Source organism: Rutilus rutilus (assembly GCF_951802725.1).
Source record: "Rutilus rutilus genome assembly, chromosome: 6".
In the NCBI taxonomy this organism is placed as follows: Eukaryota; Metazoa; Chordata; class Actinopteri; order Cypriniformes; family Leuciscidae; genus Rutilus; species Rutilus rutilus.
In genome coordinates this window covers 17,375,402-17,397,872 of record NC_140214.1, presented here as the reverse complement: position 1 = coordinate 17,397,872, position 22,471 = coordinate 17,375,402, and the positions used below count along the sequence as shown (strand labels likewise).

The following is a 22,471-nucleotide window of genomic DNA, read 5'->3' as shown; positions in this document are numbered from 1 at the left end:
CGCTGTTCATTCGCTGTTACATCTCGTTTGATTTCACCTAAATTGCTCTCCATCACCGAGACAGAGTTCGTCAGCTCCCCCAGTTGGATGTTTATTCCGTCCAGCTTCGAGCTGAACTCGGAGCGGAGTGATTTAAGCTCAGTTAGTACGTCGGCTACACTAGCCATGCTATTAGCTTCGACACTCTCGACCGGAGATGCTGTCTTCGCACTTCGTGAGCTTGTTTTTCGGGCGTTCGAGAAGATATCACACTCCTTTGCTACTGGGGGTTTAGGCATTATTTATATTATGTAGTTGACCAGGTTTGTAAAGATCTGGGGCTGTTTTATGTGCGAGGTTATAGGGAGCCGTCACGCTATGCTGCCATCTTGTTCGGGCTCTCTAGCGCCCCCCCTCCTTCATTCTTTCTAACTAATCTTTCTTTCTTTCTTTCTTTCTTTCTTTCTTTCTTTCTTTCTTTCTTTCTTTCTTTCTTTCTAACTAATCTTTCTTTCTAACCTTTTTATCTTTCTAACCTTTCTTTCTTTCTTTCTAACTAATCTTTCCTTCATTCTTTTCTAACTGATCTTTCTTTCTTTCTTACTACTCTTTTTCTTTCTCTTTCTTTCTTTCTTTCTTTCTTTCTTTCTTTCTTTCTTTCTTTCTTTCTTTCTAACTTATCCATCTTTCTTTCTTTCTAATTAATCTATCTTTCTTTCTAACTAATCCATCTTTCTTTCTTTTGTTCTTTCTTTCTTTCTTTCTTTCTTTCTTTCTTTCTTTCTTTCTTTCTTTCTTTCTTTCTTTCTAACCTTTTTATCTTTCTAACCTATCTTTCTTTCTTTCTTACTAATCTTTCCTTCATTCTTTCTAACTAATCTTTCTCTTTCTTTCTTTCTTTCTTTCTTTCTTTCTTTCTTTCTTTCTTTCTTTCTTTCTTTCTAACTACTCTTTTTCTTTCTTTCTTTCTCTTTCTTTCTTTCTTTCTAACTAACTAATCTTTCCTTCATTCTTTCTAACTAATCTTTCTTTCTTTCTAACTACTCTTTTTCTTTCTTTCTTTCTTTCTTTCTTTCTTTCTTTCTTTCTTTCTTTCTTTCTAACTAATCTTTCTTTCTAACCTTTTTATCTTTCTAACCTATCTTTCTTTCTTTCTAACTAACTAATCTTTCCTTCATTCTTTCTAACTAATCTTTTTCTTTCTTTCTTTCTTTCTTTCTTTCTAACTACTCTTTTTCTTTCTTTCTTTCTTTCTTTCTTTCTTTCTTTCTTTCTTTCTTTCGAACTAATCTTTCTTTCTAACCTTTTTATCTTTCTAACCTATCTTTCTTTCTTTCTTTGTGTTAAATAATGCCAAGATCATGCTAAGAACTCTATAAAAACTCCATAGTAACCATCTGTGACAACTAACCAACCACTCAAAATACTTTAAACTACTTTTAAATACTTTAAACTTCAAACTACTTTAAACTTCAAACTACTTTAAACTTCAAACTACTTCAAACTAATTTAAACTTCAAACTAATTTAAACTTCAAACTTCTTCAAACTTTCTGGTCCGACTTTATCAAGCCAACTTAAAGTTTGTCTCGACGAACTTTCGCATCTAGTTGTTATTGATGTTGAAACCAGTTGTGCTAATTCATATTTTTGTGGAAACCTTGATGCATTTTTTCAGCATTTCTTTGATGAGCAGAAAGTTGATTAAAAGGTGCATTTGCACAATATGGTATTGTTATTTTTTAATATATATACACACATGAGAAAAAAACCCCATCTCAATAATAAGAACAGAATGCTGTTATTTTTAGTGATAAATAAAATGGCGCTCTCAGTTCTTGCTGTAATCTTAAAACAGCCTTGCTGAGTGCATGAGAGCGGATGAAGGCAACACACAACAAGGGAGCAAAGGCCTTTTATCCACAGCCATGTTTTCTAACCATAAATCAAGCCTGGACTTGATGTTACAGTCCATGGACACCTCTTTGAAATGTTATTGTAAATAAGCACAAAGGTTTGCATTTGGAAATGCATTTAACTGCATTCAACTGTATATGCATTAAACATCTGAATAACCAGAAATACAACAAAGATGAAGCAAACAGATGGTCCTTTCTCACTCAAAGACATTATTCAGACGTAAAGCTGTGTATCACTTTCAGCCCATCGTTGCTCACATCTTCACCCTTTCTTTTTAAGCACTGACAGGATACAGTTTGCATGTTTGTGGGGCTTTTGTAGCCTGATAAAAAGAGCCAGAAGACGTTAACAAGCATCTCTGACCGAATCCTGCATTACGAGCAGAGGTCCGACGCCCATCTCTGCTCTGCTCATATAGAGGGGATGTACTGACAGGAACAGAGGCTACATTGTGGGCACAGATCAGTAAGCAGCTTAGCAGTGTTCACAGAGGAGGGAGGAACATACTCTTGCCAACAAAGATGGCACAGAGGAGCCGCCACATCAAAAAGAGGACAAAAGAAAAATCCCTCAATGTATCAGAGGAAAATAAGAGGCTCTTTCAAAACGCCCCTCCATCTGCACTGATAATTTACCTACATGTGAAATACGCTGTGCACACAACTTTCTCTTTCCAGCCTTCCTGCGCCGATTGTTGTGGTATCACTCTCCAGAGATTTAAGAACCTTCCTTTGGTCGGCTTTTAAAGTCTCAGCCGCTCGCAGTTCACGCATGAACTAAGGTTCTCTCTCAATGCCCATTAAACGGAGACCTAGCATAAAGAAACAGGTGCAGCTTGACTCCATACAGCCACAACAAATCACGCAGACAAGGACTTAGACCACACAGGAGGGAGGGGAGGCCATTGGCCGAGAGGGGAAAAAGTGCCGCTAACTAGATCCATTAAATGAATTCCTTTCAAAAGCTTTCTTGCCCACGTTAAAGCGCAAAAAACGCCATTGAATCGACGGTTTCCTGCTTTGGCCCGCATCAGGTGCCGGGAAAGCTCCAAACCTGGAGCAATATGAAAGAGAAGTAATCCAGATTTGTCCTCAAAGCAGATCAGCAGCTAAATTATGTCACCAAAGGAAGTTGGTAACAAACAAAAACTGACATTGAAACCAAACAAGTTTACACCCCAATGCTCATATGCAATATTTGTTTCTGGGTGACAGAGCCAATTCGTTTCAGCAATTTGGGAATGAATGAAAGTGTTTTCTCTGATGGACTCTACCGGTAGTCACCAAACACCTGCTCCTGATTTGCCATGGCTGAAAAGAGAGCTTTTTGTCTACTAAGAGAGAAGGGTTATAAGGAATATAAATAGGTGAAAAATGGATCTACAGGCTCAGCAAAGAATCATGTAAATAGTTAACCAACGAAATCGACGGATTTTAATGAATTGAAATTTTATTGTTGAAAAAGTACATTAAAAACCTTTCAAAAGAAGACCTTGTAAAGACATTCTTTCCACCGTTTAGCTGGTTGCTGAGAGAAAATCGCCCCTCCTGCCTGACTGGTACCTGTAAATATCTTCTTCCCCGGTGCATTGTTCTATTAGGCAAGGAGCCACAAAAAGTAACAAAGAACCCTAAGAAAGAAAAGCCACTAGGCAACAAATTGAAATGTAATCATAAATAGCTACACATTTAAAAGCAAACAGAACATGAACTGTCAAACAAACCAGACATAGACATACTGATGACGTAACTGATTCACTTCATTTAAAGCAGTTCTTTTGTGATGTGCTCCTATGGCTGCTTCAAGCTTTAAAAGTCAATGATTTATCAGCAAGCATTTCTTTTAAAGCAATGCTGCTTTACAAAAGCAAATCCCTGACCTATGAACTCACTCCCATTCAGTTGAAAAGAATACTTCGGGTCTCCATTAAGGTCAGAACATTCATTCGTCAAGTCAGGGAAAGCAATTACAACACGACACCCGCAGATGAGACTTGACAGTGAGTTCTAGATCTTCAGATGAAACATTTCAGTTGGAATCTATTGAAAATGTTCATTTTAGAGTTAATATAAGTAATATAGTTCATCAAACCATGACTGTATTGCAAGGATGCACTATATTTTGGTACAATATCGTTTTTTGACAGATTTAAATATTTTTAATTTATTGGTATCAGTCGATATTACATATTTAATTGTGTATGCTCATTTCTGTCATTTTTATTTAGATTCCCTTTGCCGTCATCTAACAAGCTCACTTAAGATTAAGCTTTAAAAACACTAATTACTGAATAACACAATTAAATGTGATCTTTAACAAATCACCCTGTTGTACATTGTAACATTGTGATGCTGGAATTTACTTGTCACATTTAAAATGATTTATTGAATAGCATAGAATTGTAATGTCAGTGTATCTGTATCAGCCAGAATTTGAACCAAAATTTATGGCTCATGTCTAGTGAGTGGGTTTTAATAAAGTTTATGACTATCAGCAAGACATTAAAAGAGGTTAAAAGTCTTTCAGAGCTGATAGTTCATGTTAATTTTTGTTAGCTTCGGTATAATGTTTGAGGCTTGATGTCTGTTGTGTAACAGTCGAGGATCCATGTTGCATAGCAGTAATATTACAACCATGTATCTTCCTCACCTGCCCTGACTGGCTGCTTTTTCCCTCAGTGAGAGCAGCAACAATTGAATCTCTGCTTTTAGCAACTCTTTAACAGCCGGGGGGTCAGCCAGAGGGAACACAGGGGCTTCTGGCCTGCTGCCCTGCTCTGAGTAATGGAGCTCCTGCCAAATCTTCTCCCACATCTCCACCTAAAACAGGTCAACAGAGGAAAGCGTTAACAGGAGAGTGCTATTTGGCTCAGCTTTGTATGAAATGCACTTTCCAAATCCACGTTACAAGCTGCTCTACAACTAGAGAAATGCAGCCAGTTGGTTAACATACCATCACAAGTGTCTCTAATCTCTGAAATGGGTATAAAATACTGAAAATTTCAGAGAATATAAAAAAAAAATCCATGTGTTATTCTCACAAACGCTCCACCACATGAGGTGAAAAGCCAGAGAGGGAAATGAAAGCCTGTCATGGCACTGGCAAACAATGTCTGCACTCTATTACCAATCTCCACACCTGTCTTGGGACGTTCAAGTTTCCCTCGGACTCTGAAAATACACTTCAAAGCTTGTCGAAGGCAATGCAAGACGGAGCAAAACCAGCTCCCTGAGAATTCTGATCCTGCTGTGCTGCACGAAACAAACTTCAAGCCTAAATAACTTCAGCTCCTTCTTATTTCATACTGCAGAACCTGGGGTTTAGGCACCAGAGAGACATTTCTGTGAGGATGCAGGCTTAAAAATTACCTCAACGCAAACTTTGATACAAAAGAGCATGTTTCTTTTCTTGTTTATTGACTTTCATCTTTGTACTGACAAATGTTCTCATGGACAAGCTCAAAGGCAAAGTGAGAGAGGAAAATTGACAGAAAAACTAGAGTCTTAGCAGAGCAAAGTTCCTTGCATTTTTGTTTTGCAGCACAGTAGTTATAAACTTTACTGGTGTTCAAAATAGGTCTTACTGACAAGGTAAGAAGTCCTTGGTTGCTAAGACAATGCATTATCATAATCATTATTTGCAGTGAAAATGTATAAAATTCCCTTGAACACATTCGAGGCATTAGTATGCCTTACTATGTTAAAAAAAAATGATCTCAGAAGTCCTTATGAACAGCAGAGGGGGTTTTAAACAGAAGGTCATAAATCCTATTTAGTGTTCAGAGGAAGGAGGAATCAAATAAGTCTTCCATAGACAAGTTTCCACCCACTATTTCCATATGCACATGGCTGTGTGAGTATACTGCGTATGCAGTTTGTGAAAGACTATTTATCTTTGAAAGAGTCAGCTCTGAAACAGTCCCTGTATCTGTTCAAATAAGGTTTGCATTCCATGCACTGAGATAATTCACTCTTGGGAGTTGTAATTCAAAACTGGTTTAAAGTTACACGTCAGGGGTAGGCTATACTGGCTATAGGCTATCTTGTATATATATACAGTAAAGTTTGGAAACATTACGATTTTTTTATATTTTTGAAAGAAGTCTCTAATGCTTATCAAGGCTGCGTTTATTTGATCAAAAATACTTTTTTTTTAAATAATAAATAAAAAGTAAATATTATTACAACTTAAAATAATAGTTTTCTATTTGAATATACTTAAAAAAATAATTTATTCCTGTGATGCAAAGCTGAATTCAGTGTCACATGTGACATCCAGTCTATCACATGATCCTTTAGAAATCTTTCTAATATTCTGATTTATTATGAGTGTTGGAAACAGTTCTGCTGCCTAATATATTTGATGAATAAAAGGTTAAAAAGAACTGCATTTATTCAAAATAAAAAAATATTTTCTAATAATATCAATCTTCTTTACTATCAATTTTTATCAATTTAACACATCCTTGCTGAATAAAAGTATTGATTTATTAAAAAAAAAAAAAAAAAAAAAAATTACTGACCCCAAATTACTGACCAGTAGTGTATATTGTTGTTACAAAAGATTTATATTTTTAAAACATTTGCTTCTTTTTTCTTTTTTTTTTATTCATCAAAGTATCCTAAAAAAGTATCACAGGTTATGAAAACAAATTAAGCAGCAGAACTGTTTCCAACTTTGATAATGAATCATCATATTAGAATGATTTCTAAAGGATCATGTGATAGACTTGAGTAATGATCCTGAAAATTCAGCTTTGCATCACAGAAATAAATGATAATTTAAAGTATAATAAATTGAAAACCAATTACTTTAAATTGTAATAATATATCACAATATTACTTTTTTTTTTTATCAAATAAATGCAGGCTTGATGAGCAGAATAAACTTCTTTCAAAAACATTAAAAATAGTAATGTTTCCAAACTTTTGACCTGTACTGTATATATACACACACAAGATTAATAAAATATTAAACATTAAATGTAAATATTAAATCCAGAGCCGGACAGTAAGGGAGTACATTTACTTGAGTACAGTACTTAAGAACAATTTTGAGGGATCTGTACTTTACTCGAGTATCATTTTTGGGGAGTACTCATGACTTTACTCAAGTACATTTGAGAGGCAAATATTGTACTCTTTACTCCACTACATTTCTTTCCATAACCGTGAGTAGCCGTTACTTCTAATAAAAAAAAAATTTTAAAAAAGGAAAAAAGAAAAATCTCGGAAACCCTCAATTTGTTGTTTCCCTCTCAAACGTGATTGGATTGTGCAGGCGCCACTGATTGGGACAGCCTATCAGCAATCACCTTCAGCTTTCCGCCAAAGTCAACTCCACGGTCAGATTTAGATAAGAGACGAAACAATGGATGAAGACGCAGCAGGTCCATCCCGGGAATGTGCCAACCCGTGGCCCCACCTCGCCAGACTATTTCAATTTTCTGAACAAGTTAATGATAGTTTTCGCTTCAAGTGTTTGCTGTGTTTACCAATGTAAGCACTGTGGCAGTAGTAATGCAATATTTAGATAATGTACTCTTGTACTCTTGATACTCAAGTACTTTTAAAAACAAGTACTTCAGTACTTTTACTTAAGTAGACATCTGACTGTAGTACTTTTACTTGTACTTGAGTAAAATTTAGCAAGGGGTATCTGTACTTTTACTCAAGTAATGAAGCTGTGTACTCTGTCCGCCTCTGATTAAATCTAAATAAATAAAAATATGTAGCCATCGCCTGAAGGGATGTTTCCATTGGCCTTTCAAAAGAAAAAAAAAAGTTATTTTTTCAGTTATTTTATAAAAGTTTACAAAATTACTTTCAGCGATCACATTCTGTTCTCTTACTAGACAGTCTGATGCATAAATATGCCTCATACCTCTGAATACAACTCAGCGTACGTATCAATCAATGCATCTCCAAGTACTGCTCGGATCTCAGGAAGCTCAGAGCAGGGAACATTTTCCTGCACTAAATTCCACACAGATTGTTGGCGTTGGAAATTGTCCATGGGGCCGATATTTCCAGAGCCGAGCACAAAAAGCTCACCACTGGAGTGCATTCGGTGTGTCGTCCATACTGGAGACAAAATAGCTGTAAATAAATACATAGAAAATCTCATTTCAAAATCTCATACAGCATTCAACGGCAGTGATGCACTGTACAAAGGGAAAGAGCATGATAAACAAACATATTGCGGCGTAAATAATTATGACCTTATTAACTTTGGCAATAACACGTTAACCTAGTATTTGGTGACTTTAAACGTTTACGATAATGCAACAAGTATGATTGGAGAAAGATTTAAGCTGGCATACATTTGTGCAAGCATAAACATTAGTTTTAGAACAAGCACATTCCCCACTGGCGGATACTCACCAAAACAATTGTAGCTTCCTGTATCAGTCACAGTGTAAACATGCCTGTTCCTATGGAGACAAACTTGCGCAGTCAAATGATTGGCTGAGGACTATAAGGAGGATAGTGATCTTTATTAACCCGTTCGGACATTAATGTACATTACAAAACTGACCTCATCTTTTTTTTCTGTTCAGTGATTTAATCATATTAATATTTGTTAAGAGTTGTATGCCTGAATGTACGATTTTGCATTAACTTTTTCATAGTAAAAAGTTATATTTTATACAATGTATGGTGTGTGTGTGTGTTTTCTTTAAATTTCGAACAAATTATTATACAGCAATTGATATTGTTCAGAACACGTCCACAGACCTTATTCAGAGCAGAACCGGTATGAAAGCGAGGCTGTAAGGGACATGTACAGGCGTGTTTTCAATGGTATCCGCTGTAAAAAGTTGTATAGCTCCCTGATTACTTATAATTTTCCATAACTCGTGCTTACTGGAGTTTTTAGTCTAGTACTGAAACTTCTTGGAAATATATTTTTGCAGTGTTTCGTCAGCAAAACAATCCAATACACAAATAACAGCACAACCCACCGAAGATATCTATCCCTCACAGCCTCGTTTTCATTCATGTTAAAAATCAAAGATGGCGCTGATGTGAATAAGGTCTATTGTCATGGACATAATTATTTAAAAAAATTATAACCTTTCATCTTTATTCATTAGCATGTAGAACTTAATTTAGAGTAGAAACAAAGCATTTTGTGGTGTCGCTGCTACATGGTTCCTTCTAAAAGTTATTATTCTCTGTAATAGCAAAAAGATTGGACAATGCAGTGTTAACTGCATAAAACGAGCTGAGGAAAAGCAAATATAACCAGTTTAAACTCTCAATAGACACAAAAAGCTGCAATAAAAGCGAATGACTACTACAGCCTATCAATATTCTGGTATTCGGCTGTCACGTGTAAATTGAAACATAACCCAGGAGGAGTAAAACCTTCCCTGTACGCAACTGCATCCAAAGCGCGCACAGCTCATTCTGACCATGAAACGTATTTTAAACTTTATCTAGATTAGTTAAAAAGACGTGTGCAATAGCAAGTTATTGAAAATAGCATAGCTATATGATATCCATTTATTTGCTAGTCTTGTTTTGGGACTGAGAAGTTTTCGGTGATGGGCATGGCTGTACTCTGGGGTTCCCCGGGGAGTTTTCTTCATGTCTTGCTTACCCTGTTGATCTGCGGCCAGTGTGCTGTGGCTTTCTCGGGCGCTGGACAACAAGAGACGACCTGTGAGGCGAACGGCAGTGTTTACTATGTTGGCGAATGGTACTTTTTAGACTCAGATCATTGTACCCAATGCGAATGTACAACAGACGGGTCTGCCTGCGCGCGGACTGAGTGCGCATCCCTGCCTGCCGCCTGCATCCATGTCAGCCATTACCCGAAAGACTGCTGCCCGATATGCGAGAAGATCGGCTGCGAGTACGGGGGAGAAGTCTACGAGCTGGGGCAACACTTTCAGGTGAACTTCAATGTGTCTGTAAGACTCTGCATACAAGGGTCACACATATAGAAAAAAAATATAATATTTTTACACTGTTAAGTTGATGGATTTAGGTATGAATGCTTTCTATTTTTCGTTGTAATTGCTCTTTTTCGAGTCCTTAACATAGTGACCAAATAAAAGTTTAATAATACTCAGTAAATTCCATTTCCATCGCCAATAATTGCTTTAAGATGAGTGAACAGGCCCCTAAGCTTTTCAATGTTTGTTTAAAAATTCCAGAGGCCACCTAACGTTTCAGCTACAATTCCCCCCCCCCCCCCCCCCCCCCCCCCCCTAGGTGATGATAACTGTTTCAAAGGTTTGATATGGTCCCAAAAGGAAAATTCAGAATATGTAGCGCCATCACGTGGCTAATGATAAAGTTAAATGAACAGTTCACCCAAAAAATAAAATATTTGTCATCATTTACTTATCCTCATATTGTTCCGAAACTGAGTTTCTTTCTTTTGTTGAACACAAAAGAAGATATTTTGAAGAATGTTGGTAACCAGACAGTTCACGGCAACAATTGACTTCCATAGTATTTCTTTATCCTACTATGGAAGTCAATGGCTACCGTCAACTGTGGTTACCGACATTATTCAAAATATCTTATTTTGTGTTCAACAGAAGAAACAAACTCATACAGGTTTGGAACAATTTGAGGGTGAGTAAGTATTAAAAACTATCCCTTTAACATCTCCCTATTGGGTGAACTATCCCTTTAACATTGTCTCCATTAGTGGTGGAGATTTTAATGAATCTCAGGGACTCTTTTGGCAGGTTACGTCTGTGCGCCAGTAGGTGGCAAAGGGTGAGTATTTAATGATGTTATTAAATCGTTCACTGAACCGATTCGATAAAACACTGAATTGACCGAAACAGGTCTTATTATCCTTTATTTAAATGACTTTGTTAACAAGGATCTGCAGTGCTGAGAAATCTGTAGGTACGCAAATTTGGAGTCAGTCAACTCTTCGTATTCAAATCAGCACGTTCAGTGAAAGGGGATGTTTGTGCAACATGTTCAGCTTCTGAGGTCAATCTAATGAAATGCCCCTTAAAGGAACACACCGACTTTTTGGGACTTTAGCTTATTCACTGTATCCCCCAGAGTTAGATAAGTCCATACATACCCTTTTCATCTCTGTGCATGCTGTAACTCTGTCTGACGCACCCACCGCTAGCCTAGCTTAGCACAAAGACTGGAGGTAAACAGCTCCAGCTAGCATACTGCTCCCAATAAGTTACAAAATAATGCCAACATTTTCCTATTTACATGTTGTGATTTGTATAGTCACAGCGTGTACAAATAACAAGGTCACATGAGACACAGCCATCTTCTAACCGTATACACACTGGGAACTATATTCTCAGAAGGCGAAGCACTGCTACTTCTGCGGAGTGATTTACTCCAACTCTGAGCGAACTCTCTGCTCCTTACCACGGAGCTTCTCAGGTGCTGCGAGCAAATTACTCCGCCCAAGTAGCAGTGCTTCGCCTTCTGAGAATATAGTTCCCAGTATGTATACAGTTAGAAGATGGCTGTGTCTCATGTGACCTTGTTATTTGTACACGCTGTGACTATACACATCACAACATGTAAATAGGAAAATGTTGGCGTTATTTTGTCACTTGGGAGCAGTATGCTAGCTGGAGCCGTTTACCTCCAGTCTTTGTGCTAAGCTAGGCTAGCGGTGGGTGCGTCAGACAGAGTTACGGCACGCACGGAGATGATAAAGGTATGTATGGACTTATCTAACTCTGGGGGATACGGTGAATAAGCTAAAGTCCCTAAAAGTCGGCGTGTTCTTTTAAAGGGAGAACGATTCTTTCATTCACGGATGAAATAGCACTTCAGTAAATCTGTGTCTGTAACAGACATTCCTATTTAATTCTAAGTTCACTGATTACATTTTCTACAGCTAAATTAGCACTATTTATGCCACTTTGTCATTTACGTTGGATGTATTTTATTTTTTTATAAACTCAGAACAAAAGTAGCCCTTTGTTTCTGAAAGATAATTGTTTGATTTGAGCCAATTCCTACATACCCATTCTTATGCATATTTATTCATTGCGCAAATTAAAAGCTAATACAGTAGGTTTCTTTTGTTCTGAGTCAAGGTGAAGAACAAATCTGATGCACACTAGACTGGAATCACAAAGGGCAATTTAATACTCTGTTTAAGGAATTGAAGAATGAAATATCTCTGGTGGCACAGGCTTGGAAGAAGCAGGCTTATATGTGCTTCATTATCTCCTTGATTTGGTTATTATGGCTAATGGGGAATCCCTGAGGGGAAAATTGAAGCCTTCTGACAGACTCCAAGGAATACACTTTGCCTGAGCTGACATCATTTTCTTCCAGTCCATTTAACCCACCCTCAAGTAACTGTCTGAGCCACAGGTGGTAATGTGGCTCCTACTTAAACAGCCGTGTGGGAGTGGAATTTGATCACATTCTTCACATTATAGGATGTTAAAATGCTGTGTTGGATTGGCACAACATCAAATGTCTGCATTATGTATACAAGCAAGCAATTTGATAGTCCTGCTGGTTCTGTTTAAAAAGCCTTTTGAAAGAATAGAGTAATACATGTCTTTTGATGGAATTGCATCAATTGATAAGCTATTTTCAACTGATGATTTGCACTTGATTTACAGCCCTCAGCATGCCATCATTGTACCTGTTACAGCGACGGTATCGCCCACTGTCAGGTAGCAGACTGTGTCCCTCCACCATGTGTTAATCCAGTCTATCAGAAAGGGATATGCTGCCCTCAGTGCATGGATGGTAAGGTTATTTTAGAATTTAAAAGAAAACTTTGCCATGTCTGTAAGGCTGATTAAACTTCTATGCAATTGCCTTTGTTCTCACATTCTCATGGCCTCCACACATAAATGGAGGGCACAATTGTGTTTGGTCTTTGGTAATGATGCTGTATGTAATATCTTCATATAACTCATTCAATAACAGATGGGGAGGTTCAGATGTCGGGCCATGTGCTGCACTGGTTTCTGCACCTGAAATAAGATAACGCTCCTTATGAGTTTACCTTCCACCATATTGTTTTCTCTGTACACTGTGAAGTATGAAGGCAATTATAGTGTTTACAGAGACTAAAGATAAGGCAGGCGAAACAACACACATAAATCAAAGCATATACTTCACCAATGTGATAAATGATCAGTTCCTCAAATGGTTGCATTTTTGTTGATACAAATTGCCTCAGTGTTGGAAAATGTTAAATTAAGTTTTCAGTTAATCTAAAGTAACTTTAAAATGAAAGTAAAACCTTATCTTAAACATTAAACACAAAAAAGCATTGTGCCATTATCTACACTCTAAGGCTTCCTAATTAGTGGTTCTTGCTGAGGTTTTGCAAAAACACTTGACCTGAAGTATTTAAATTCTGCACATAACTTGTCTAGCATAGTTTGTGCTACAGACATGAATGATAAGCAAAGTTGTGCGGCTTTTTGCGGAGAGGTATTCTAAATTTAAATTTTTACAATTCGGATGATAAAACAGGAGAGAGACTTGAGGGGCTTTTCTGACATGGACCAGAAAGCAACTTAATTATATGCTAAAAATATTTATTTTTAATGTACCCCCTAAACAACTATTGTTTAATAAAAAAAAAAAGTACAAAAATTTGGAATCACAATTAATTTTGGTCAATTCAATATATTGACAGTCAGTTTCTCTTAGGTTTTTTTTTTTTTTTTTTTTTAAAGTTCAGAGCATACCAAAAGAAATCTTATATGGCCTTCAAATACTATGTTGGGACCCTCAAGTCAAGATCTTCCATTGTTTGGACAAACAGATAGTCCTGTCCCAAAACTCACATTATTGGTTGAGTTAGTGTTGTGGGCTGGTTAGGGTCAAAACAATGCTTTAGTAAAACAACAGTGTTTACACTTGTCTGAGAAATCAACCAATGAATGGCTTTTATATAGCTGTCTTTGTATGTTAAGATGGGATAGGGGAAAAATGTAATAATTCACCTTTATCTACAGATAATGGGCTTCATTAATCATCTCTCTCTTTGTGGCTCCAGGGCCCAACTGTTACGTGAATGCCTCTAGGACCCAGGTGATCCCTGGAGGTGAGCCAGTGTGGGTCGACTCCTGTACTAAATGTCGATGTCATGAAGAACAGGATGCAGGTTATTGGGAGGGCCACCGTCTGGCAATGTGTTCCCATGTCCGCAACTGCCAGCCTGATGAGGGCTAAACTGAGGAAAGAGGTCGAAAATGGGGTCATCTGTCATCCCAGTTTATACAATGGATGACAACAACTCAGCAGATATCTCAACCACACTTCCTGATGAAAGTGTTGAGGATATATAGCCTACACGTTTTTAATGATTAAAGAACAGTCTATTATTAGTTCATTCGTTTTATGATGTCTTTACTACCTTTCTGGGGCTTGGTAGTTGCATAGGCTGTCAATGGAAGAACAGAAAGCTCTCAGATTTCATTAAAAAAAATCTTTATTTGTGTTCCGAAGATGAACAAATATCTTGCGGGTTTGGAACGACATGAGGGCGAGTAATTAATGACAGAATTAAAAATTTTGTGTGAACTAACCCTTTCACATTCCAGTTGTTAATGTAAATTGAGTGGGTGTATTATTGCTTTGACTTACTAAGGGATATTCCCTAATGAACCAGATAATAGAGCTTAGTTTTGAGACACATTTTTGCCATGGTTATAAATAGCACAGTGAGCATATTACATTGTTTATATGCCTTTTAGTATCTACAGTGCAGTTGTGTTTAAAAAACGTTGACATTGGGCACTGTGTAGTGCACAATTGCACCTGCAGATGCAATGATCTTACGCTAATCTGTGTGATTGTTTTTTTTATATTTATATATATATGATTTGTAGTACTGTAGCATGCATGTTTACATAGTTTTCTGCTTCAAATGCACGAAAACCAAAGTATATTCAGACTTCAAGACTTACATTACAGCCATGCAAGCATGGAAACAGCTAATGTAGCATGAAATACAAACAAACTAACCTATCATGAATGAATCATGTATAAATAAAGCAGACTCATTTTTGCTTTATTTCTGTTCTGACACTTGATTCAAAGCTGAGGGAAAATTGCTACTTTTTTCAAGGCCTGTATTTGCAGAAATGACACAGAATGTACACAAATATAAATAAACCAGAAAGTGATCCATGTGTCTTGTCTTATTATCCCATATACAAATCTGGAGGATGTTTGTGATGTTATATCTACTAGTTTATTGCAACATCTGTCACATAAAAACAATAACTTTTTTAGGGACATATTATTGAGTTTCCTCCACATGGCTGACAGTTTAGAGATACGATGTTCCCTTTCCAATAAACTGCCATGTCCCAGAGCAGTGATTTGGACTGGTGCTGGTAAAAGTTGGGTTTTATAATAATCAGGTGTAAATATGAGATTTATCACTTTGTTCAGATCCATTTAGCCTCATAACAGTCTTCTTATAAACTCCATATTTTTGCACACACAAACAACATTAACATATGGCATTCTACATTCGTTCCACCCCAGAAACCCAGTAACCCACCATCAAATTCTTGTAGCATCAGATTTATTGATTGTATACAAAAAGTACGTTTGATATGACATAATGCATTCTATATAAGATATAGTATTTTTGACATTCAATGTACAAAAAACCTAGCAAGTCTTTAAAAATGTGCCCCAGACATGAAGACCTGAGGCCGTCAGTAGTTTCTTACGCAAGTCATTGTGTAGGTGTGGAATACTTGCCCACTTCTGTCCCTCTCTCACATACATAAGCATCGAGCACAAGATGGAGTTCTTTCCAGCGAATGACAGAGGGCAAAAAGGGAGATGAAGGAGAGAGGCTGAGCATTACGTGTAAGTATGTGTGTGTGTGCGCGCGCAAGTTTTCAGGATGGGAGGGTTTGCTGACCCAAGGGTGAGATAAAAGAATGGCATCACAATGAAAAGTGCATTCATTGTGGCACCGGTGTGATTTCGCAAACTATAAAGCGAGAGTTGCTGAAGTGAACGGTGAATATATAGCATCCTGATCTCAAGGACAGCATTTGTGCTTCGCAAGGTTGGTAATGGGAGTTGTGCAAGCTTCACTTGATTGCATTTGTTGGCACAAGAAATATGAAAAAACTTATGGATTGAAAAATAAGATGATTGTATATATGTATGAATGTATACTTTTATAAACGGCAATAAAACATTTAATATTATCGGATTCCATTCAGAAGACCAAAGAATATATCTATATCGTAGATTTTAATGCAGCTTATTTGCCACTGAGGCAATATAAGAATGCAATAAGATCAAATTAATAGATTGTATCACCAGACTAACTTTTAAAAATGCAGTTTTCACCATATACATTTTTCAGAACATTGCCCTTAAAGGTGCACTCAGTAATTTTATAAATATGTAGGTAAAAGAAATCTCTTGCTCTCTCACAAAGCCTGCATTTATTTTATTACAAATACAGCAAAAACAGTAACATTGTGAAATATTATTACAATTTAAAATAAAGGTTTTCTATTTTAATATGTTAAAATGTAATTTATTCCTGTGATGGCAAAGGTCAATTTTGTGATACTTTGTGAAAACAGTGATACTTTTTCATTATTCTTTGATGAACACAAAGTTTAAAATAACAGCATTTATTTAAACAATTATATATTATTTTGATCAATTGAATTCATTTTTGCTGAATAATAGTATCAATTTCTTAAAAGAAAATGAGAAAAACATTTTTTGAATAGTATATAGCTAACTGCCCTACTGAACAATTTCACTTGTGAAATAAATTAGTCATGGTAACATAAATCTATGATGACCGCCATATCAATCAGCGTAACCAACAAAAAATGACTGAGTACACTTTTAAATTGAGAGGTATAAAAATAAAAAGTTTCCCAAAAATGACTACGCATTATAAAGTATCATGGTGTCTCTCCAATATGTTGGACCTAGTTCCCTTTACACCATATGGACTGCTTTATTCCATTTTTTAAAACAATTAAGATAATGTAAATGACAAGCACTCAGCAACATTTTTTTTTTCTCCTTCAATTTAATACGTGCCTTGATACAAGAACCCAAAAAAGAAATAATCTCATCTCGCTCCGACTGAAACCGATTCCTTTTCATTTGCCAAGATATTTTGGGATGAGCATAATGTCTTTTTAATATGGATATTGGCTTGAAATCTCATTCGAGTTAAAGGTTTCAGGATTCACTGCATTCTGCAACACTGTTCTGAGCATTTAAAATGCAGGTCATAGAGCTATAGTAAATATTACTGAATATAATCAATGAACAGTTCTGAATATTCTCGACTATGTGCAAAGAGAGAGGGCATATTTCTTTAAATTAAACTATAGACATAATCTTTAATGCTATTAATACAGGTAAATTCAAAGAGCTTAAGGCAAAATTGTGTCAGGTAAGTTTTAGCAGTTATTTTGCTTGATGGTGTATGTACAAATACGGCATGGCAGAAGTGATGCACTTTTAACTGACAGGTAGCGGCACCTATGAGACAGAGGTGATGAAATACTTAAGGAGGAAACTGACTTGGGTCAGCAGTTAAGACAACACAAATGCACACACAGAAATGAAATAGGTTGGTGAGGCTAAACTGAAAGGCATGAGGAGAAAAGAAGAGGAAATGTGTAATTTAAAAAGGTCAGGGAGAATGGCTGGGCTCTCATTAATGACTTCCTCTGTGCTGGGCTGAAAGAATAGTTGATAGCACAAAAGACCGTCCACACACTGCGCAGGAAAGCCGATAAGAGAGGAAAAATAGCTAGTACTCCCCTCATAAAACATCTGAAGGCATCAGCTTGGTGTTTTCAGGCAGTAAAATAAAATGGTAAGAAGGAATAAGGAACTGTAAAACAAGTTTTCAAAGTATAACAGGGTCCAAAATGAACATTGGCCAAATGCCAATTGCGAGTAAAAAAGGACAGTGAAAAATTGGAAGACTAGTCCAATCTTATGTTCATATATGATTTTTGGTTTTAATGTACGATGGTTTTTGTCCTCCCGAACTCCTTGTTTGACACATAAATTATCGTTCAAAAGTTTGGGGTCGGTAAGATTTTGTTAAAATCTCTTGTTTTTGATAAAAACGCTCACCAACACTGCATTTATTTGATTAAAAATACAGTTAAACAGCAATGTTGAGAAATTCATTTGCAGCCATTACACCTTTTCCTTTCCTTCAGAAATCCCTCTAGTATGCTGTTTTGGTACTGAATTAAAGTATTAATTTCTTTAATAAAAAAATCTTCCAATACTTTACACATTAAGATATAGGCCGATACCAAAACAAAAACATGAAGGAAGGAAAATTGAAGTAAAATAGGTCTTCAAGTTATGACATTTTTACAAATCAACAAAGGCTGATTTATAAAAAAAAAAAGGCCAATATTAATTCCTGGCCAGAAAGACATACTTGTGGTCTGTAAATGTTCTCAATTCACTCAAATTGGCAGGTGTGGCAAAAGGTTGATTTTGGACCCTGTGTGAATATTTTATGATACTGGAAATATCAAACCATAATTTATATATAGCCTCTGTAAATGATCCTCAAAAGAGGTGTGAGACTCTAAGACTGAACGATATGGGCATTATTTGATCAATGCACTCATAACTAACTTCATCCTTCAAGTTTTTAAAAAGAAAGCATTGATATATGACAGGTCTAAATATGAATCTTTGAGGCAAATGAGAGTAAACAAAGACAGAGTGGCTCATAGCACAGTCAGTTTTGAGCAGGTGGTGATAGATACAGAGGTTTGATCATCAGTAACTTCTACAGAAGCTCCTCTATCTCCAAGCGAAAGTTCTTGCCGTTTCTCCAGGCATCTACACGGCAGCCAGAGGATCTGCAGTGACGATCCACTTGGACCATATTGACTGACACAGTCATGTGCTTGTAGGACTAGTCCAGATCCAGTCTAATCACGTTACATAATTGTCCCCCGAGTTCCCATGATAACACCGCGACTAGGGTATCATCCTCAGAAATGGTTGACGAAATTCAGCTTAGTCCCAAGAGACGATTCAAAACAAAAGAGAGCGCAAGAGATAGAGACACAATCCAAAGAGCCAACTTCAAGCACCAATTTATCAACCTCACATGATCCACCAACATCTGTGATACGAAAGAAGAGATTTGAACACTGCAAGCATCGCAGGTACAAAGACACATTCGCTTTTGAAATGTACAGTATGTTCTGACTGACTTACATCAAGTGACCAAGCAGTTCTTTGTAGATCATCGTCAGATGTTACTCACCACAACCAGAACTGAACAGTCCTCCCGGTATTGATCCTCAAGGTCTGAAGAAAAAAAAAAAAAACAGCCTTTGGGGTATAACGATGATGTTTCTGTCCTTCCAGACACGTGTGCACATCTCCATCTGGATCAGGATACGAATCCACAACAAGCTTCCATGTATTCCTGAGAACTATCCAGCATATCACTGCTGTATCATAGGAAGGTGACCCTGGGCAGAGTTTGTGTGTGTGCGTGTGTGTGCTGAACTTTAGCAAGGTCATGGTCTCTCGTCAAGACCTGGTAGCTTTCTATCCTTTGAAGGGTCTGGGAGGAGGCTTGCCGATCTCTACGGAAATGTTGGTATAGAGCGGATACTTCTTCACAGACACCACTCTGTACATCAGCGAGCTGATCCCATCTTTCCTCATGGTGTTCTTGGTGTTCTGGATCTTACTGAACCTAGAGAAAGAAGAAGAAATACAAACCGTATTAGCTGTGCCATGGATTTACAAAACCCACAAAAGGCTCAAACTGGACTTGATGAACTCTCAGAACAGAAAAAATGTGAAAATATTTTACTTTTAGTGGTACAGCAGCTTGGTTTGAAGTACCTTCAAAAAGACTTAAAACATTTTTTGTATCTTGTTTACCCCTAAAAGTTCCTTAGAAGTACCTTAAGGGTACGTATTACTATTCAACAAATATGCCACTTTTAGGGGTTGATAAGATACAAAGTCGACCCTTTAAGGATACCCTTATTTTTTTTCTTTGAAATACCAAAAGTCCTTATGGACTAATAATCTTCTCCTTAATCTGCAGCTCTCAAATTAAATATGGCAGCCTTGGCGCAGGTTGGAAGTCAATAATCTCAATTACACTGGTTCTCCTGTCTTGTAACTAAACACCATGACCTTCTTTCATAGGTGCCAACATTGATTTCAGAGCTGAAGATAAAGGTTATCAGTTAAAAGCATTGATTTTAGGTCTATTCATAACACAAAAACATCATTTGGCTTCAGGAGACTTGGAGTATAGCGAACAAGTCGTAATTTTTTCGTCGTTTTGGAGCTAGACAGACCATACTCACTGGAAAAGATATGTAACGATTCTTAAAAAAAATAAAAAAATCTTCATGTTTCAAGGAAAATAACAGGTTTGGAACACCATGTTGGATTATTGGTGGATTATAGGTGGACTATTCCCTTGGCAAGGTTCGGGTCCCATGCCAAATGTATGTTCAAATGCTCAACTGCCACAGCATAGAGCTAATAAAGCCAAGCTCCTTGGTCAAACTTTCAAGAATTGTCATACTGATAAAACAGATACTTTTAAGTCACTGCCAAATGATAATGTCAAAAAAGGTCAGTATCATAATACAGAGCACTTACATAGGGTTATACCAATGTCAACCAGCAGGGGGTGAAATAACATTGATAAAAGTGCACAGAGCATCACTCTCACAAAATAAAAAACAAATGGACCACATTCATCATGTATCAAAACAAAAATACATTTTATGAGCTACATTGAACATTTTCAAACACTTATGCAAGTTTTTACAATTGAATACAGCAGAGAAAATGAGCATTTGGTTTGGGCTCTGGAAGATAAGAAAAAAAGAGATATTAGCATATGAGACTACCGTGGTTTATCAATAAAATGAGAGGTTCCTTAGGTTCAATGAGCTCAGCTAGAAAAGCAAAGTAGAGGAGTATTCAGGAGCTGTGCTTCCCCAGTGTTTTATATTACATCTTAACCTCCCATCCCTTAAGACACTTTAAATGATATTCATTTCAACATTTCGGCCTTAGCCGAAGAAGAACTGTGCTAATAAATAGGACACTTATGCCACAAAAGTAGGAAAGAGAGTTCAAGTTGTCCGTTAAAGGGTAGCTTGATTTATGCAACGCTATCAACTTCCATATCAGTGTAGGAACCACAAAGAATATTAGAGAGTCTGCAGATAATGATTTATGTACACTGCTTGAATGAAATTAGAGTATTTGAGAGGGCTCACACTCAACTAGAATTAATATTCATGCGGACCAGTGTGCAGCAGCACTAACTAATCTGGGGAAGGTTGATGAATAATAGTAGTAATAGTTCCTCCGCCAAGCATAGCGTCTCATTATGGAGGTTGATGCTCTTCTGCAGATTGACCAAACAAAGACGGCTGTGGCAATAACAGAGCTGAGGAGAGGGAAACCATTCATCAATTCTAGCAACTCTTTTTAAAAACGGTGCGCTTGGCGAACGCAGCTATTTAATCCATGAAGTATGTCTAAAAAACAAATGACCTAAACCTGTGACAGGAAAATAAAACAAAACTTAAAGTGCCAGGAAGTAACTTGAAGTTACCACAACCTAAATGATGCAGGAAGTATCAGCTTCCCTATATGAAAATATATATTACTGTTTATAGTTTGAGGTCGGTAAGATTGTTTTTGAAAGAAAGTTATACTTTAATTCAGTAAGGACACATTCAATTATTCAAAAGTGAAAGTAAAGACATTAATATCTCAAATAAATGCTGTTCTTTTGAACCTTCTATTCATTAAATAATGTAAAAAAAAGAATTACTGTTTCCACAAAAATATCAAGCAGCACAACTGTGTTCAACATTGATAATAAAAAGAAAAATTGTATTCGGAGTGCTCACCAACCAGTCAGAATTAACCTTAAGCTATGCACAATATTATCTTAAGCACTATTTCGGCTATTGGCTGATATATATATATACATTTTTTTTATAGGTATTGGTCGATATTGGTTTTTTAATTGTGCATTTCATTTTATGTATATGTATACATATACATAAAATGAAATGCACAATTAAATATCCAATATCAACCAATACCAATACATTGTTTTATAATTGCCAATAGCCAAAATGGTGTATAAGATATATTGTGCATAGCTTAAGGTTAATTCTGACTGGTTGGTGAGCACTCTGAATAGGGAAAAGCCTCATACGAAACATGTTAATGACATTTTTGCACCTCAAATGATCAGTTTTCACCCAAATTTATCTTTAAGACGACACACAAGGCTCTCGAGAACAAATTTATAACTACTAAATACAAGCTGAAGCTACATAAATACATTGTCCACCCTACAGATATAGACAAATTACAGGGGAAATGAGGCAAAATCCAATACATTAACACAGGAAATACGAAAAATGCGAATATGCTTGAAAGAGCGGCATAAGTAAATGTCAGTAATCCACAGTATTTCCCAAATCAGCTTTCTTTTATCAAATTTCCTGCTCAACTTTAAAAGGCTGTTGGGTTTGAGACTAAACCTCTTATCACGTACAAACGAGCCATCTTAGAATA

At 36.6% G+C, this 22,471-nt stretch overlaps 3 protein-coding genes across 4 annotated transcripts in view; 1 reads left to right on the top strand and 2 right to left on the bottom strand.

Annotated features, from left to right (window-relative positions):
- The window catches only part of ccdc24 (coiled-coil domain containing 24), a 28,413-nt gene extending 20,067 nt beyond the window's left edge, over window positions 1-8,346 (bottom strand). The window contains exons 1-3 of one of the 2 annotated variants that reach the window (XM_084410951.1): window positions 8,282-8,346; window positions 7,782-7,996; window positions 4,548-4,717 (exon numbers count right to left, since the gene is read on the bottom strand). In XM_084410951.1, coding sequence (XP_084267077.1) covers window positions 4,548-4,717; window positions 7,782-7,964 — 353 coding nt within the window. In that variant the 5' untranslated portion in view covers window positions 7,965-7,996; window positions 8,282-8,346. Of the gene's footprint in view, window positions 1-4,547; window positions 4,718-7,781; window positions 8,119-8,281 lie in introns of those variants that run through there. The other variant, XM_084410950.1, reaches the window with a different exon arrangement.
- Window positions 8,347-9,242: 896 nt separating this feature from the next.
- LOC311291948 (von Willebrand factor C domain-containing protein 2-like) lies at window positions 9,243-18,848 on the top strand. The gene is made up of 3 exons (XM_084411326.1): window positions 9,243-9,798; window positions 12,490-12,619; window positions 13,887-18,848. Exons 1-3 carry the CDS (start codon window positions 9,448-9,450, stop codon window positions 14,060-14,062), a joined length of 657 nt encoding a protein of 218 aa, XP_084267452.1. The 5' UTR covers window positions 9,243-9,447; the 3' UTR covers window positions 14,063-18,848.
- A 118-nt stretch (window positions 18,849-18,966) lies between these two features.
- b4galt2 (UDP-Gal:betaGlcNAc beta 1,4- galactosyltransferase, polypeptide 2) overlaps window positions 18,967-22,471 on the bottom strand; it is a 116,689-nt gene continuing 113,184 nt past the window's right edge. Inside the window, exon 7 of the mRNA XM_084411325.1 lies at window positions 18,967-19,592. Coding sequence (XP_084267451.1) covers window positions 19,442-19,592 — 151 coding nt within the window. The 3' untranslated portion in view covers window positions 18,967-19,441. The remainder of the gene's footprint in view (window positions 19,593-22,471) is intronic.